The sequence below is a fragment of the Hemiscyllium ocellatum genome, chromosome 9 (genome assembly GCF_020745735.1).
Source record: "Hemiscyllium ocellatum isolate sHemOce1 chromosome 9, sHemOce1.pat.X.cur, whole genome shotgun sequence".
Classification (NCBI taxonomy): Eukaryota; Metazoa; Chordata; class Chondrichthyes; order Orectolobiformes; family Hemiscylliidae; genus Hemiscyllium; species Hemiscyllium ocellatum.
In genome coordinates, this window is record NC_083409.1 from 24,834,396 (window position 1) to 24,851,930 (window position 17,535).

At 41.6% G+C, this 17,535-nt stretch overlaps 1 protein-coding gene across 1 annotated transcript in view; it reads right to left on the reverse strand.

The window, feature by feature from the left end:
- Positions 1–17,535, reverse strand: part of LOC132818937 (solute carrier family 53 member 1-like) — a 305,740-nt gene that overhangs the window by 50,076 nt on the left and 238,129 nt on the right. Inside the window, exons 10-11 of the mRNA XM_060830078.1 lie at positions 12,080–12,245; positions 5,319–5,513 (exon numbers count right to left, since the gene is read on the reverse strand). Of these exons, the coding sequence (XP_060686061.1) occupies positions 5,319–5,513; positions 12,080–12,245 (361 nt within the window). The remainder of the gene's footprint in view (positions 1–5,318; positions 5,514–12,079; positions 12,246–17,535) is intronic.

The following is a 17,535-nucleotide window of genomic DNA, read 5'->3' on the forward strand; positions in this document are numbered from 1 at the left end:
TCCATACGGCCAAGAAACAAGAAGTTCAAGGTTTGCATATCCACAACTACGGAAGACAGCAAGTAAACAAAAAATGATTGGAGGCTTTCCTCTTTTCCAAATCTATCCTTCCTCTGATAACCTTGCTGTCCTTGTTCAGTTATTGTTGAAGGGCACTGGGTACATTCCAGCATCTCCACTAGTTAGCCAATCTTTGTACGTTATCCAAGATTGACAGAGCTTCTAATCTATTTGACCCCGGCAGACACTAAAGTTGATCTGTTTCAACTGAACATGAGTCACTGAGTAGCACACAGAAGCAGAAATTCTGACAGACTTTTCACTGTCTTAGCTCAGGGGCATTGAGATTCTTTGCAGTTCCCCAAATACAGTTGCGAAAAGCAACTGAGAACTGTTTTCTGAGAGAACCATAGGCTTTGACATACTCAATTTGGTGTGCCACAGAAAAATAAAACTGCTTTCAAATATTGAGTAGAGCACTATCTGATTAAATGAAATAAAATCATGAATATTGGTTTCTGCAACAATGCTTACTTAAAAAAAACTCCAGCAACATAGATGGATGGAAGAAGCTTTGTGCTTCTGAAGCAAATTATAAATTTTCTTATCAAAGCCTTTCATTAAATAGAATGAAAACCATTCATTCCATCAAGCTGCCTCTTTGACAGAGCTGTTCAATTAGTCATGTCGCTCTGCTCTTTAACAAATGTATTGCTAATTTTTACTTTTTAAAAATATTTACTCAATTCTCATTTAAAAATCTACTTTCAGACAATGCATCCCAGATCATAACATATTGTGTAACATGTGAAACTCTCATTTATTCTGCACTCCATCAGTCACAGCATAATCGCAAAGCAGCAGATACCAACTTGAGGACAACACTGTTGAAAAGTGCCTAAACTCTGCTGCCAAGTTATTCCAGTTATGTGATTCTACATTTGGATCTCTGTAAAGCAATGTTTAACAGTCATACGAATGGGAAACAGATAAATGCAAGAATTTTATTAAGGTTTTCAAATGTAGTCAACAAACAGAAACAAAAAAGATCTCTTATTTTAGGGAATAATTTGGATGGCATGGCTGTATCGGGCTAGGAATGGACTGAAAGATAACCCTCTTCCCCCTGTTGTGTTTGCAAACTCATGAGCAATGTCAGGTTCTTAGAAAGGCAGACCTGAAGACAATATGAATAATAAACACTAATGCTCTCACCAGATACTACTGAGGATTGGGCAACATACTGCCTTTTTCTGCATTTTAAATTACGAGTACAGATTTCATTTCAGTAGGATTTGGGCAATGAATTTTCAGGATAAAATTAGAGCCAGACAGAACTCCCCAGTGTTTTTGAAGAAATCCTGTTAAGTCTTTTCAGGATCTGGGATGAAGTAATTGCCAGCAGAACACACGCCCACATTATCTATTTAATGGTGTATAAGGACAGATGTAGTAGCAGTTTGAAGTTTAGTTCATTCGGTTTGTCACAATGCTATTAGAAAGTGGAGGTCAGGATGGTGGGGGTGTGAGGAATCATATATACAAGAAAATTGCACAGATGCAAATTACAAAACTGGCCATATTTTTATCTCGTGCGCACTGCATTTTACTTGTGACAGACTAAAAACAGCTTTATATCAGATTACTGGATTTGCAGGCACTGCCAGCCCATGGCACCAGGACTTACACAGAAGGCAGCAGCCGACAAGTTTCTAGTTGTACTTCTCCCCGACTCATTTCCTGGGCCTGTCACTCCCCTGTCTGTTGTCTAATCTTCCACTAAGCCTCGTGTCAGTCCACTGTCTCCCACTCCCCTCTTTCAATCCCCAGGTGTCCCATTGAGGCCATCTTGGTCACCTGGTTTCTCACTCCCCTTTAAGTCCCCCGTTCTTCGATAGGGATGGGGTTGCAGTGTTAAATTAATTACCTTAAGAAGATGGAAGCAGAATTAGATAGACTCTTGACCAAACAAGGGATGAAAGGATACGCAGGATGGACAGGAAAGTGGAGTTAATGGCACAATCAGATCACTCATGATCTTATTAAATGGTGTAAGAGGTTCAAGGGATTGATTGGCCTCCTGCTAATCCTAATTCACATGTTTGTAGGTATGCAATACACAAAGGACAACCATTTGGGGAATGGGCTGGAGGGCAACCAATGACCTTTGAACTGCACATCATCAAGAACAACACACGGTGGCACAGTGGTTAGCACTGCTGCCTCACAGCGCCTAAGACCCGGGTTCAATTCCCGACTCAGGCGACTGTGTGGAGTTTGCACGTTCTACCCGTGTCTGCGTGGGTTTCCTCCGGGTGCTCTGGTTTCCTCCCACAATCCAAAGATGTGCGGGTCATGCTAAATTGCCCGTACGTGTTACGTAAGGGGTAAATGTAGGGGTATGGGTGGGTTGTGCTTCGGCGGGTCGGTGTGGACTTGTTGGGCCGAAGGGCCTGTTTCCACACTGTAAGTAATCTAATCTAATCTAATTAGGAGAGAATGGAAAAGAATAGATTTAAAAAGGGCAAATTTACTTCTATTTAAGGTATTTCCTCCTTGTTTCTTGGTCACTTTGAATGATTTGTTATGGACTTGCTCCTAAACTTTGCTCAGTGCTGATCAGAAACAAGATTGAAGGATTCTGTGGCAAATGCTTACTTCCTTTGATTTTCCTTCCCTTGCCCTGGGAGGTGACTTGGCAGTTCTTCATTACATTATTATGAATCTATGCACCCTGAAGCCCACGGCCACCACTGAGCAATGTTAACTTATAAACATGCCTCCCCTCATGCTTAATATGAATGTTAAAAATATTGCCCTTTCATAGACATGCTTGCTTTTCAAATGAAATGATCAGAATGAGCCAATATTTAAATCCAACTCTACTTCAGCCAATACAAAACATACAGAAAACATTTTGCATTTATATAGAACTTTTAATACAGAAAAGTGTCCAAAGACATTTCACAGTATAATTACCAAACAAATCTTGAAAATAAGCTGCATAATAAAAAAACAGGTGGATAAGAGATTGCGGACAAAAATATCATATAGCACGTGCAAAATGAATATGGCCAACAGGACAACCTCCTAATAATGATGACTGGCCATGCAATAATTCCTTTCTATGTCCTGTTGTGCATAATCTAAGTCAATCAGAAAACACAGTGGGAATGTCACAAATCAAACACTCTTGGCTTCTTCAATGATTCCACGAGGTGTTCTCCAGCAAATATTGTTTCTATCGAATTCTGTTAGACAATTTTAACCAACCTGTCCAAACATGGTGTGATGATGACGGCACACTTCTGAAGCACGTGGGACTTGAAACCTGGCCTTCTGACTGAGAGGTAAGCACATTCCTAACAAAGGGCTCATGCTCGAAATGTCGACTCTCCTATTCCACGGATGCTGTCTGACCTGCTGTGCTTTTACTAGCGCCACAGGTTTTCAACACTACTACTACTACACCTCAAGAGGTCAAGTCTAGACTCTTAACTGCTAAAGAAATATTATTTTTCATTGAGTTATTGTAGCATTCTACCTTTCAAAACCCACACTGTCAATGTCAGGTGATTACTTGTCTTCACTTGAGTTTTACAGTGGTGACTCATTTGTGTTATAAAGGGGGAGAAAAAAATTGGAATCCCAGGGTGTGATCGCAAAACAAATGCAAATAATCTTAATTTTGTGCAAATAAACAGGAATTTGACTCATTTAAGCACAGCCCATCAGTTTTGGCTAATTTGAATCCAGAGTTGACAGGATAATTTATGAACCACACATTCGGTCTCCAGTGTTATAGATTTTAAAATCACAATAACCATCAGATCACTGTGCTCTAATGTTTCTACTGGGTCTAAAATGGAGGCTTTTCAAATAAGCAAATGGAAGCCGACTGCCAAATTAGCTTGAAAATAATGATGAAAAATTCTCTTCTCTAATTATGCCACAGAAAGGAGCAAGACCTTGAGAAAATGGTCTGATCCTTTGCACTGCAGAGCAGATGAATAAAGTGCCTATTCAAATTAAACACAAGACTAAATGAAGCAATTAAATGAGATCAGCTACATTTACGACACGAGGGCTCACGTTTGCCGCTAATAGAGGACACTCATGACAGCATTTTGATTTCTACAAATGAGGATCATACAATACATGGGCAACAAGAGCCATACAAATTCTTCAAGCAAGAAAGGTACAGTCAGCCTCAAAACAATTTGCTTTGTTTTGTTTTCTCTAATTTGTGCTCTTTGATGCCATAGGATCAGCTCACAGGGAGGTGTTTCAGTCCATCATGTCTATCCTTTAAATCCTTTGCTAATACCCTTCTTAGTGGTCCTATAGTCTGTGCATTAGTATCACTGAAACACTCAGCTTTCAGACACATATCTATGAAGAGAGAAAACGGTTTTAACGCTTTAAGTCGATATCATTAGGACTGGAAGAGGTTGTGGTTGTGGTTTGAAATTAGCTTACGCAAAATTTCTAAATCTGCGATTGATTCCTTTTGTGCTGAAAGAGTATCGATACAAAACCTTAACTTTGTTTCTTTCTCTACTAACAGTGCCTGATCTGCACAGTGCTTCCAGCATTTCCTAATTTTATTTCTTCTTTCAGCTCTGGTATAGAGGCCTGAAAAAGGTATGAGGTAACTGGCACAATACAGATGTAATAGCAGCAGCTTAAATGTAGAGCTGAAACTATATACAACTGCATTCAAACCAAACAATCAGTTTCTGACCAACCAGTTAAAACATTAAAAATACTTGTTAAAAGTGGGAAAATTAAACTCAGACTAAAATGGGGTGAAGAGTAAATCATGATTTGAGATTTACCTAAATCTAAAATATGATCTGAAAAATGACATACAAGTTCAGACTTGTAATGCTTTTCCAGCTGCAATAATAAGGAATTCTTATTAGCTCAGTAATCTGTGGTGTTTTATTATACATTACACAATCTCTTTATTCTGATCTCAGGAGACTAACCATGGAAGAAACCTATACACATCAGACTGGTCTACAGGCAATGAACTAAAAGATTTATCACATTGAAAGTGGATTTGAGACTTAGAAGCTGCTAAGGCAATGGAGAGAAATAGCAGATTGGAGATGCACAATCAGCTCACATGAAAAGGGAAATATCTGAAAACAATACAACTAGTTGCCATTTTCCCTAAACTTATTAAATCCCACTTGCAGTCATGTATCTTTGAAGCATGTTCTTAGACTACAGCCTTCAGTCAAATTTCAATCTGTGACAATGGTTTCATCAGTGCATGAGGCAGGGCAAATAACTGTTTCTCACCAGCTTACCTTTGTGTGTGCTGTAGAGAGCAGCAAAGGTCACCACGAAGAAGGTGGTTGAGTACTTCCCAGCATTAACTAGATGAGGGAACGCTCGCTTGGTGTCTCGGTAGCGGCGCAGGCACTGGGTGAAGCGTACCCACGCAGGCAGACACTGGATGATGGCTCTTACTCCATAGGAGTAGCTGTGGCACACGTTATCACCTACAACAAGCAAAAGGGAAACAGATCAGCAATTGCAACAGGACAGAAACGTTTAACTGTCCCTTTGATTTTTTTCCTTATTCACTCATGGGTTATAGGCATTGTCCTTGAGAAGGTGGTGGTGGGATGACTTAGTGAACCACTGCAATCATGTGCCACCATTTGCCTATTTGTAAATTCCTTTATTCTGTTGCAAATTTGTCATTCTCCCCATTTATAATTTGAGTGGGATGCCAGTCCAACAGCCAGATTAAACGAAGATATTTGAAATCTGCACTGATTACTTTCTGATCAGAGATCACCTTGGTACAGCAGCTAGTCTCAATAATAACCAATATACATAAATGCTTGAGTTCAAAATATATGCAATGAAACTAATTGTTCTTCCCATTGCAAAACATCCTGCACACATGGAACAGTTAACCCCATCGTGAAAATACTTGCATCACACCCTACCTGCAGTCTTCCGGTTACAACCAGCCTCTTGTGCCAGTTGAAAAGACTGTTGCACACATCCAAGCCAAAATTGTTTAACCACTGTATCAACAGATAATCAGATTTGGTGAATTATGTTATTGTCAAATGACCCTGTAAATCTCCCTAAAACAGGTATCACTAAAACCTAATGGGGTCAGAATACGTTTCCAGCAGAAAGCACTTCAGACACAATTGGAGAAAGCAATAATTGACAGAAAGAGGAACCAGGAGGATGGCAAATCTGTTAGTACTCTTTGATGAGTTAACAAATGAGTTAGATCAAGGAGAGCCAATGGACGTTACCTATCTGGACTTCCAGAAGGTCTTTGATAAGGTGCCAGAGAGGAGGCTGCTGAGTAAGATTAGTGCCCATGGTGTTAGAGGCAAGACACTAGCATGGATGGAAGATTGGCTGTCTGGCAGAAGAAGAAATTGAGGATTGCAGATGCTGGAGAGTCAGAGTTGAAAAGGGTGGCGCTGGAAAAGCACAGGTCAGGCAGCATCCCAGGAGCAGGAGAGTCTGGCAGAAGGCAGAGAATGGGGATAAAATGGTCCTTCTCAGGATTGAAGCTGGTGACTAGTGCTACACAAAACATAGAAAAGTATAGCACAGAACAGGCCCTTTGGCTCACGATGTTGTGCTGAGGTTTAGTGTATAATATAATAACTTAACCTACGTACCCCTCAACTCATATCCAGCAGTCGTTTAAATGTCCCTAATGTCTCTGCTTCCACCACCACCGCTGGCAACGCATTCCATGTGTTCACAACTCTCTGCGTAAAGAACCTACCTCTGATGTCTCCTCTATACCTTTCACCTAATATCTTAAAACTATGACGCCTCGTACCAGTCAATCCTGCCCTAAGGAAAAGTCTGTGGCTATTGACCCTGTTTATTCCTCTTGTTATCTTGTGTACCTCCTTCAGGTCTCCTCTCTTCCTCCTTCTCTCCAGAGAGAAAAATCCGAGCCTATTCAACCTTTCTTCATAAAGCAAGTGTTCCAGGCCAGGCAGCAGATCCCTACTCATCCTCTCGATGGAGTTTAGAAGGATGAGTAGGGGTCTGGGAAACCTTCTTTGCACCCACTCCAAAGCCTCCATATCCTTCCACTAGTAGGGCAAACAGAACTGGACACAATATTCCAATTGTGGTCTCCCCAGGGACTTGTAGAGCTGTAGCAAAACCTTGCGGCTCTTAAACTCAATCCCCCTGTTCATGAAAGCCAAAACACCATATGCTTTCTTAACTACCCTATCCACTTGGGTGACAACTTTGAAGGATGCATAAGGGTCAGTGTTGGGACCACAACCTTTTGCTTTATACATTTATGATCTGGATGAAGGAACTGAGGGCATTCTGGCTAAGAGTGCAGATGATACAAAGATATGTGGAGGGGTAGGTAATATGGAGGAGGCAGGGAGGCTGCAGAAAGATTTAGACAGGTAAGGAGAATAGGCAAAGATGTGGAAGATGAAATACAATGTGGGAAAGTGTGAGGTCATGCCCTTTGCTAGGAAGAAGAGAGGTATGGACTATTTTCTAAATGAGGGGAAAGTTTAGAAATCTGAAGTGTGAAGGGATTTGGGAGTTCTAGTCCAGCTTTCTCTTCAGGTAAACTTGCAGGTTGAGTCGGTACTTAGGAAGGCAAATACAATGTTGTAATTCATCTTGAAAGGACTGGAATACCAAAGCAGAGAAGTACTTCGGAGGCTTTGTGAAGTTCTGGTCAGACCACATTTCGAGTACCATACCTCAGGAAAGATGTAGTGGCCCTTGATCGGGTCCAGAGGAAGTTCATGAGAACGATCCCAAGAGTGTACATATGAGGAATGCTCGAAGACTCTGGAACTATACTTGGAGTTGAGAAGGATGAGTCGGGATCTATTGAAACTTACAGAATACTGAATGGCTTGGACAGAGTGGTCGTTGGGAAGATGTACCTTTTGGCAGGAGGGATGAGGACTCAGGGACACATCCTTAGAGTAAAGGGATGACCTTTTAGAAGATATAAGGAGAAACGTCTTTAGCCAAAGTGTATGAATCTGTGGAAGTCATTGCCATAGAAGGCTGCGGAGGCCAGGTCATTGAGTATATTTAAAACAGAGATAGATAAGTTCTTGATTGCCAAGGGGATCGAAGGTTATGAGGAGAAAGTGGGAAAACGAGGTTGAGAAACCTATCAGGCATGATTGAATGGTGGAGCAGACTCGATGAGCTGAATGGCCTAATTTCTGCTCCTATGTCTTATGGTCCAAAAAGAAGATGTGAAACCTCGAGTGAAAGAACACCAAAACAACCCAAAAATGCTATTACACTAGGCTAGAATTCCATGACACATACCACCCTATCATATCTTGCTCAAAAAGGCCATTGGTTTTCATGGATATCACAATATTAATATTTGGTACATTCAGCAGTCTGCTAAATGGTAAAGCTGGTCCCAGGATTGAGGGATTCAAAGGGTCACTGGTTTTAGAGTTAACCCACATAGAGGGTTGCTCTCATGAAACATTCATAGTACAGTTTGTGTTAATCACATTCCTGAGGCTCGAATGCATTATGCAGGTTAGGTCACTGTTGGAATATTGCATGCAATTCTGGTCTCCTTCCTATCAGAAAGATGTTGTGAAACTTGAAAGGGTTCAGAAGAGATTTACAAGGATATTGCCAGGGTTGGAGGATCTGAGCTACAGGGAGAGGCTGAACAGGCTGGGGCTGTTTTCCCTGAAGCGTCGGAGGCTGAGGAGTGACCTCATAGAGGTTTACAAAATTATGAGGGGCAAGGATAGGTAAATAGACAAAGTCTTTTCCCTGGGGTCGGGGTGTCCAGAACTAGAGGGCATAGGTTTAGGGTGAGAGGGGAAAGATATAAAAGAGACCTAAAGGGCAACGTTTTCACGCAGAGGGTGGTACGTGTATGGAATGAACTGCCAGAGGATGTGGAGGAGGCTGGTATAATTGCAACATTTAAGAGGCATTTGGATGGGTATATGAATAGGAAGGGTTTGGAGGGATATGGGCTGGGTGCTGGCAGGTGGGACTAGATTGGGTTGGGATATCTGGTCGGCATGGATGGGTCTGTTTCCATGCTATACATCTCCATGACTCTAAATGGAATAGTTAACTGATGCTTATATCTAAAATCAATTCTGAGCATTCTTCACAATAGATAGTTGAAGATCTTTTAGAAGCAGTCTGCAATCTGACCACACATGTAATTATGTAAATTCCCTTGGCTCTCACAATTCTGTTAACAACAGTAAAATAAACTAAGCATGAAATAATTATGTGTTGATGACACTGACACATCAAAACATTTTTTGTTTCAATTCAACCAAGTAAAATTTGTTCTTGCAATTCACAAATCCTTTCATTTGAAACTGGTTAATAAATTATTGAAACCCGTCACGCAGAATATTTTTAAAGCAAAGATGAATTAAGCAACTAACGCTGCACTTTTTCCCAAAGATTTCTTGCATCATCTTTTTTCCAACACTAAGGATTGCTTGCTACTTACATAAGGCAAAAGTGAGGACTGCAGATGCTGGAGATTAGAGTTGAAGGGGTGGGTGCAGAAAAAGCAAAGCAGGTCAGGCAGCATTCGAGGAGCAGGAAAATCAACGTTTTCTACAATTCAGAGACTCCCATAGCTACCTGGACAACACCTCCTTCCACCCCGCCTCCTGTAAAAATGCTATCCCTTATTCTCAATTCCACCACCTCAGCCACATGTGCTCCTAGGAGGAGCATCTCCACCACAGAACACACCAGGTGGCCTCCTTCTTTAAAGATCGCAATTTCCCCTCCCACGTGGTTGATGTCCTCCAGCGCATCTCATTCACTTCCTGCACCTCTGCCCTCGAACCCCACCCCTCCAACCACAACAAGGCTAGAATCACTCTGGTCCTCACCTTCCACCCTACCAACCTCCGTATACATCGTATCATCCTCCGCCATTTTCACCACCTACAAACGGACCCCACTACCACACATATATTTCCCTCCCCACCCCTATCCGCTTTCTGGAAAGACCGTTCCCTCCAAGACTACCATGTCAGGTTCACGCGCCCCAACAAACTATCCTCCCCCCCCACAACACCTTCCCCTGCCAGCGCAAGAATTGCAAAGCCTGCATCCCCACCTCCCCCCTCACCTCCATCCAAGACCCCAAAGGAGCCTTCCACATGCATCAAAGTTTCACCTGCACTTCCACATGCCATTTACTGTATCCATTGCTTCCGATTCGGTCTCCTCTACACTGGGGAGGCAGGATGCCTACTTGCAGAATGCTTCAGAGAACATCTCCGGACACCTGCACCCAACCGCCCCATGGCCGAACACTTCAACTCCCCCTCCCACTCCGCCAAGGACATGCAGGTGCTGGGTCTCCTCCATCGCCACTCCCTTACCACCTGACGCCTGGAGGAAGAACTCATCTTCCGTCTTGGGACTCTCCACCCCAATGGCATCAAAGTAGACTTCACCAGTTTTCTCATTTCCTCTACCCCTACCTTATCCCAGTTTCAACCTTCCAGCTCGGCAGTATCCTCACGACTAGCCCCATCTATCCACCTTCCTTCCCACCTATCCACTCCGCCCTCCCCTCCAACCTATCACCATTACCCTCACCCCCATCCCATCTAATGCACTCTCAGTTATCTTCTCCCCAGCTCCACCTCTCCCATTTATCTCTCGACCCCCGAGGTTCCCAGCCTCATTCCTGAAGAAGGGCTTTTGCCCGAAACATCGATTTTCCTGCTCCTCAGATGCTGCTTGACCTGCTGTGCTTTTCCAGCACCACACTCTCGACTGCTACTTACACAAGACAGATGTATGCAGTGAGTTACAAAATGGGTGAGCATCACTGCGCACTCTAATCTCCCAGAATTTCCTGTATTGGACAAGTACAGGTTGGACCCTTTACGTCACCATGCATTCAGTCAAATGAAAACAAAGGGCCCTCAAACTTGAAGGAGTAGGGTGCACACAACAAAACATATGCAACAAATTTTGAAGAACATCCCTGACATTCAGCAATTCCTTATTGGTTCACTATGCACAGAATGGGGGGATACTAATAAACAACTATTTACTTGATGTCTGGAATACACAAAAGGGAAAAAGAAAGATTTCCTCCTCCCCTTGTTTGAAGATGATCACACCTGGTTTTAGCTGCAATAGGATATCTAGCCAGCTGGCATTTTGGACAAGTAGTCAGTCTTCACGTGAGTGCCAATTAAGCTATTCTACAGTGTTTTCTATCAATTACTTTTGTATTTATTAAACAAATTCCAGCAATCAATGTGAATTTTTGTTGCTTCCTAATCCCAACTTCACCACCCCAGTTGAGATCAGTTACCTTACTAAAGATATGGAATCAAACCTGGAACTTTGCTGGTTTCAGCAGCTCCAAAATACAGAGTACACGAGACCACTAAGAACAGGACTAGGCTATTTAGCAACTCAAGTCTGTTCTGTAAATAATTAGATTAGGTTAATCTTAAATTTGATTCCAATTACCTGTTTTGCTTTATATCTTTGAAAAATATCTGATCTTAATGTTGAAAATTTCAAATGACCCAGCATCCACAGCCTTTTGGGAGAGAATTCCACATTCCTGATATCTTGTGTGCATTTCCTAATTTCAATTGCAAATAGTCTAACTCCAATATTAAGACTGCGCCTCATTATTCTGGATTTCCCTAACAGCAGGGATGGCTTCTTTCTTCCTACGCGACTGAATCTCTTTTCATTTGAAAGATCTCAATCAGATCTTTTTTTTAAAAGTCAAGTGAATACGACATATTTATGATGCTTACATCAATAATCTAAAATTTTAAACTTGAGTATAATCCTGAACAATGTACACTTCATTCCCTCTAAGGCCAATATCTCCTTCAGGAGGTACAATGCCCAGAATTGAACATAGCACTCCAGAACTATTTTTGCCAAGGTGTTGGAAGTGTTAAATCTCAAAAAAAAATTAAAAATAATTGCAACTTCAGGACAGCTTTTGGATATGGAAAATATGAAGCAGAAACAATGCAGATTTTGAACCTCAGTGCAATTATTCAGCATGATGTATTACCTGGAGCACTGAGCAGTCCTTCACTCAAGCTCCAGTTCAGTTCAAAGCTATAAAAGCAGATCATGTACTCCAGGTCCATCAAGATCGTAGCCAAGCTGTTCAACTGGTCGGCCAGCCAAAAGTCTGCAAACTCTACTTTGTGGAATGGAGCTGTGAAGACTCTGAACTGTGGGGACAAGAGAAAAAATATCAATCAACAACAATTTATAGATACCTTTGGTATCAGATGATTGAAAGCCAATCTGTGTCACTACTCAACAAGTTAGAAGTATACAGCATAATTCCCTTTCCTAGTATTAGTAGGAATACTAATTTAGTATTTAGCTCACAAGTAATGAATGACATGTCAGCCTAGATTTATATTGCAACCATCCCTACATCACTTTTGGATAAGTCACAAGTGGAATGGTTGTGTTCACTCATGGAACATATACTGATAAATTCATTGATGGGAGAACCTGAGTGATTTACTGGTTGTGGTTAATATATGAAAAAAAAATTCCTTGGGTGAAGGGAAGAAAAAAAAAGTTCAGTTGTGTGTAAGAGTACTTCTGGATATTAAAAAAAAGAAAAACAGAAACTGATATGGTATGGGGTAAACTTGTATGGCACACTGTCCTTTCAGATTTGGCATCTGGATTTAAATCCAGTCCATCCAGATAATTTCTTCTCTCTGCTGGTTCCAAGTTTGCACATTTCCTACATGAAACTGGAACATCACCTAAACATGGACAACTGATCTGGGAAACTGAACTAACATAATGGAGGAAAACAAAAAACTGGAGCGAGATATTGAGCAGGAGTGGGCCATTCAACTCTCCCCAGCCTGCTCTGCTATTCCAGATCATGATCGATAATCTATTTCAACAGCATTTTATGAAACTATCATCATTTCCCCTGATGTCATAAGCAACTTTACTTTTAAGCTGCACGACTGCATATGCGAGCAAGGTTCTATGCATGGCAATTGGCATTGCCTTGTCAATTGTGGGATTGACTTCCCTTCCAAAAGTTACAGCAGTACAAGGACATCAATGACCCGGGCAGATAGGAAGAAAATTAGATTGAACACTGGTTATTAGCACCTAGAAATCTATTGGTCCTTGACTTCAGCATATTCAATTACTGAGCTAGGTAGGGATTTCCAAACTTCATTGTCCACTGACTGAAGAAATTCCTCCTGTTCTCATTGTTAATGGATTGCCACCTATTCTAAGAGTCATTTCCTTGATCAAAGTTAAAAATCACACAACACCAGGTTATAGTCCAACAGGTTTAATTGGAAGCACTAGCTTTTGGAGCGCTGCTCCTTCATCAGGTGGTTGTGGAGCAGCACTTCGAAAGCTAGTGCATCCAAATAAATCTGTTGGACTATAATCTGGTATTGTGCCGTTTTTAACTTTGTACACCTCAGTCCAACACTGGCATCTCCAAATCATGACTTCCTTGATCGAGAGAGCCCCATCCAGGGGGAAACATATTTCCTGCATCTATCTTACCTATCTCCTTAAAAATGTTATAAGCTTGAGTTAGGTTTTGTGGAACCTGAAAGGAGGATGAATTACACTGCAGCTATACTGCGCTATTGATGGAAGCCGACTTTGAAGAGCTCGAAGGGCAAGTTGACATTTATTTAAAGACAAAATTGTTTTCACTCTTCCCTGCTGATGTCTTTGACACCCCATTGGGACTGCTCCTTTCATGCCCATTAACCTATCACATTCTGCCCAAGTGTCCACGATTCCTGTATGATCTATAACCTTGTGTTGTGTGATTTTTAACTGTGTACACCCCAGTCCAACACCGGCATCTCCAAATCATGTATGATACTTGACAGTCTCTGGACAAACAAAGATCAGAAATGATAAGTTTATTCAACTGTTACTTCCTGAATTGCAAAACCTCTACCACGGATCAAAGCTGAGAACAGGTAACTGAACACTGACCACAGGTCAAAGCTGAGAACAGGTAACTGAACACTGACCACAGGTCAAAGCTGAGATTTATTTTTGTTGCATGGTTCAGCAACTTTAGATTAGATTACTTACAATGTGGAAACAGGCCCTTTGGCCCAACAAGTCCACACCGACCCGCCGAAGCGCAACCCACCCAATACCCCTTACCTAACACTACGGGCAATTTAGCATGGCCAATTCACCTGACCTGCGCATCTTTGGATTGTGGGAGGAAACCGGAGCACCCGGAGGAAACCCACGCAGACACGAGGAGAACGTGCAAACTCCACACAGACAGTCGCCTGAGGCGGGAATTGAACTCAGGTCCCTGGTGCTGTGAGGCAGCAGTGCTAACCACTGTGCCACCGTGCCAACTTGTTAGATGAGGTCACTGAGCTGCTGGTTACTGACTATTTCTGGTATTGTTCATGGTTTATGATTCACATGGGAAACCTAAAATCTATTTTAAGTAAATGATTGTTTAAAGTTTCAGAACTCTAAAAACAGGCAACTTATATTTCACTCTGTTTTAAAAGCAAAAATGATGTCATACTGGGGAAAATATCACTATATACTTCCCTGACCGGATATCCCGCCCTGTTGTGATCTGTGCCATGAATCTGGCTGTGAACTATAGTGAATCAAAGTACAATCTGACTACCCTATGGAGATAGGAGTTCTGTTAAATTTCCAAGGGCACAAACAGAATGCAAGGATTAAAGAACCAAGTTCTAAACTTTCATACAGGGTTCCGAGAGACTGTATGTTCTCATTTTTGACTTGCCCATAGAGTCCAGTTACACATCATTACAGTGCATAAATTGCTTGCTTCTTTAAAATGACATGCGTTAAAAGGGCACTTCTCTTAAGTTCTCAGAATGTCCTAAAGCACTTCACAGCCAAAGAATTAGGTTTGAAACGCATTCATTTAGGCAGGCAAAGATGGCAAATAATTCAGGCACTGTAGGACTGTTGAGTGGGTTGCAAAAGGGAATAATACTTTAAAAACAAAGATTTATGAGGCATGTGGCACATCTTTTAGAACATATTGTATGGTATTCTGTGCACTGCACTATAGTGCTTCATCACCTCTCTGAAAACAGAATTGCATTTCATGACCTCTGGAAATATTCCAAACACTCTTGCTTAGTTGGGACATCCTCCCTTAATGCAGGAAACATTTTGGATTCTGAGACAGCCTGCCCAGTTTCATCACGACTGAGTTTGATGGAGGTCAAGAAGGTCTTACTTGGTCAGTTGCCCCTCACCTGAGACATGGTGACCCTCAGGTTAAGCTCACCACCAGGTATCTTTCTCGAATGAGAGAGCAGCCTTATGGCCCTTTCGGACTACGGCCACTTCACTTCACTGAGCTTAAAAGTGATGCCTTGTACATTCCAAATGTCATACCTTCAAATGTAAAATTTCATAAGGAGGTTGGGATATGCTGGACTGGAATGAAAGGTAGGTAAAATTACATTCTTTGGCGAGCAAAAAGACATCTTGAAGAGTTGGCTGACTGTTTGGTGGTCTTTTGCCTATTCTTATAAAGATCAAAGTGAAATAGCTTCATTCCCAAACTCAACACTGTGGAGCAAAGAATCCCTCATATTTCATCAACAACCACTCTTACCACTCAGTGATATGAAACACAGAAAATAGAAACATTGACAACAGGAGCAGGAGTCAGCCGTTTCAGCCCTTTCAGCCTGCTCCACCATTCAATATGATCAGTCTCTTGTTCCTGCTTACTCTCTTTGATCTCTTTAGCCCAAAGAATCACATCTAACTCCTTTTTGAAGCTATGTATATGCTATGCAATTCTATTTAGAAAGAGACAGCTTGAATCCATGTTGCAACTTTCGTAACGTCAGGATGTACCAAAGTACGTCACAGCCAATGAATGCTTTTGAAAGATGGTCATTATTGCAGTGTGAAGAAATATCAGAGACAATTTACACAAGGCAAAATCTCACATATAGCAATGCGATAAACAACCAACTAAATTGTATTTTTATAATAAATTCTCTTCTTTGTCATGGAAATTTTTACAACCATTTGTATAGGGAAACTGGGTCACAAACTAACAACTCATCCAAAAAGTGGCACCTTTGACAGTATAATACTCCGTGAGTACTGCACTGGAATATCAGCCAAGATTATGTACATCAGTCTCTGGAGCAGGACACTAGTCCTCGATTCTCCCATAATGGGAAACAAGCTTTCTGTAAGAACCCTATAAGGACCTTAAGAATCTTGTATGTTTCAATAAGGTTGTCTTTCATTTTTTCTGTATTCCAATGAGTACAGACTCAACCTCTCCTCATATGACAGTTCCTCCATACACTTGTATCAGCTTAAGGAACCTCCTCTGGACTGCCTTCAATGCTAGCGCATCCTTTCAGTGACATTATCACTGAACAACATCTAATATTGTATATTGCAGGCACTTTTTACTTAAACATATTTGTGTATAGGCATATAGATTCAGCAAAACCTATTGGTGTGCGGCACAGTGGCACAGTGGTTAGCACTGCTGTCTCACAGCACCTGAGACCTGGGTTCAATTCCCGACTCAGGTGACTGACTGTGTGGAGTTTGCACGTTCTCCCCGTGTCTGCATTGGTTTCCTCTGGGTGCTCCAGTTTCCTCCCACAGTCCAAAGATGTGCGGGTCAGGTGAATTGGCCATGCTAAATTGCCCGTAGTGTTAGGTAAGGGGTAAATGTAGGGGTGTGGGTGGGTTGCGCTTCGGCGGGTCGGTGTGGACTTGTTGGGCCGAAGGACCTGTTTCCACACTGTAATTAAGCTAAGCTAAGCTATTTCTCACTAAAGGTAAAGACAGACCCCATTTCCAGATAGTTTCAAATGACAGAAACAGCTGAAAGACATGGATTCAAGAGAACTCTGTAGAAGCATCTTGTAATTTCGATACTCTCAAAAATGCTTACGGGGACAAAATAGTAACAGCAAATCAAATCATTTTATATTTGCTTTGTCATCTTGAAATCTCAACACTCCAAAGCACTTCTAAATGTTGTTAGGGATGTTCCAACTAACTGTAGCAGAGCTAAGACGTACAAGATATCACATAATAGCACACACAGCTTTCATAGTAGTGTTATGAGAATCTCATGTCAATGGATTAGCAGGAAAGACACCAGGAAATTCAAAAACATATGCAACAGATCAGCTGCTAAATTCATCAAAACTGCAGAGTTCAAAATGGAATTTCTTAACTGAATATCAAGTGGATAAACTGGAGTGCTGTGATTGATCATGAGTGGACCCAAGTGCAGTTCTGTGTGAATGACAGCACGTCAAGTACTTCACTTTTACACCAAATGTCAGGATAAGAGTTTCTTCAAAAACAAAACTTCATGAAATCCCTTCCCAAAATTATCAACTCCTGCGACGTGCTTTCTTATTATGTGAAGGGAATTTATTCAGCTGGTTGATTTGCTGTTTAGCCAAGGAGGATCTATGCTTCAGCCTCTGATTG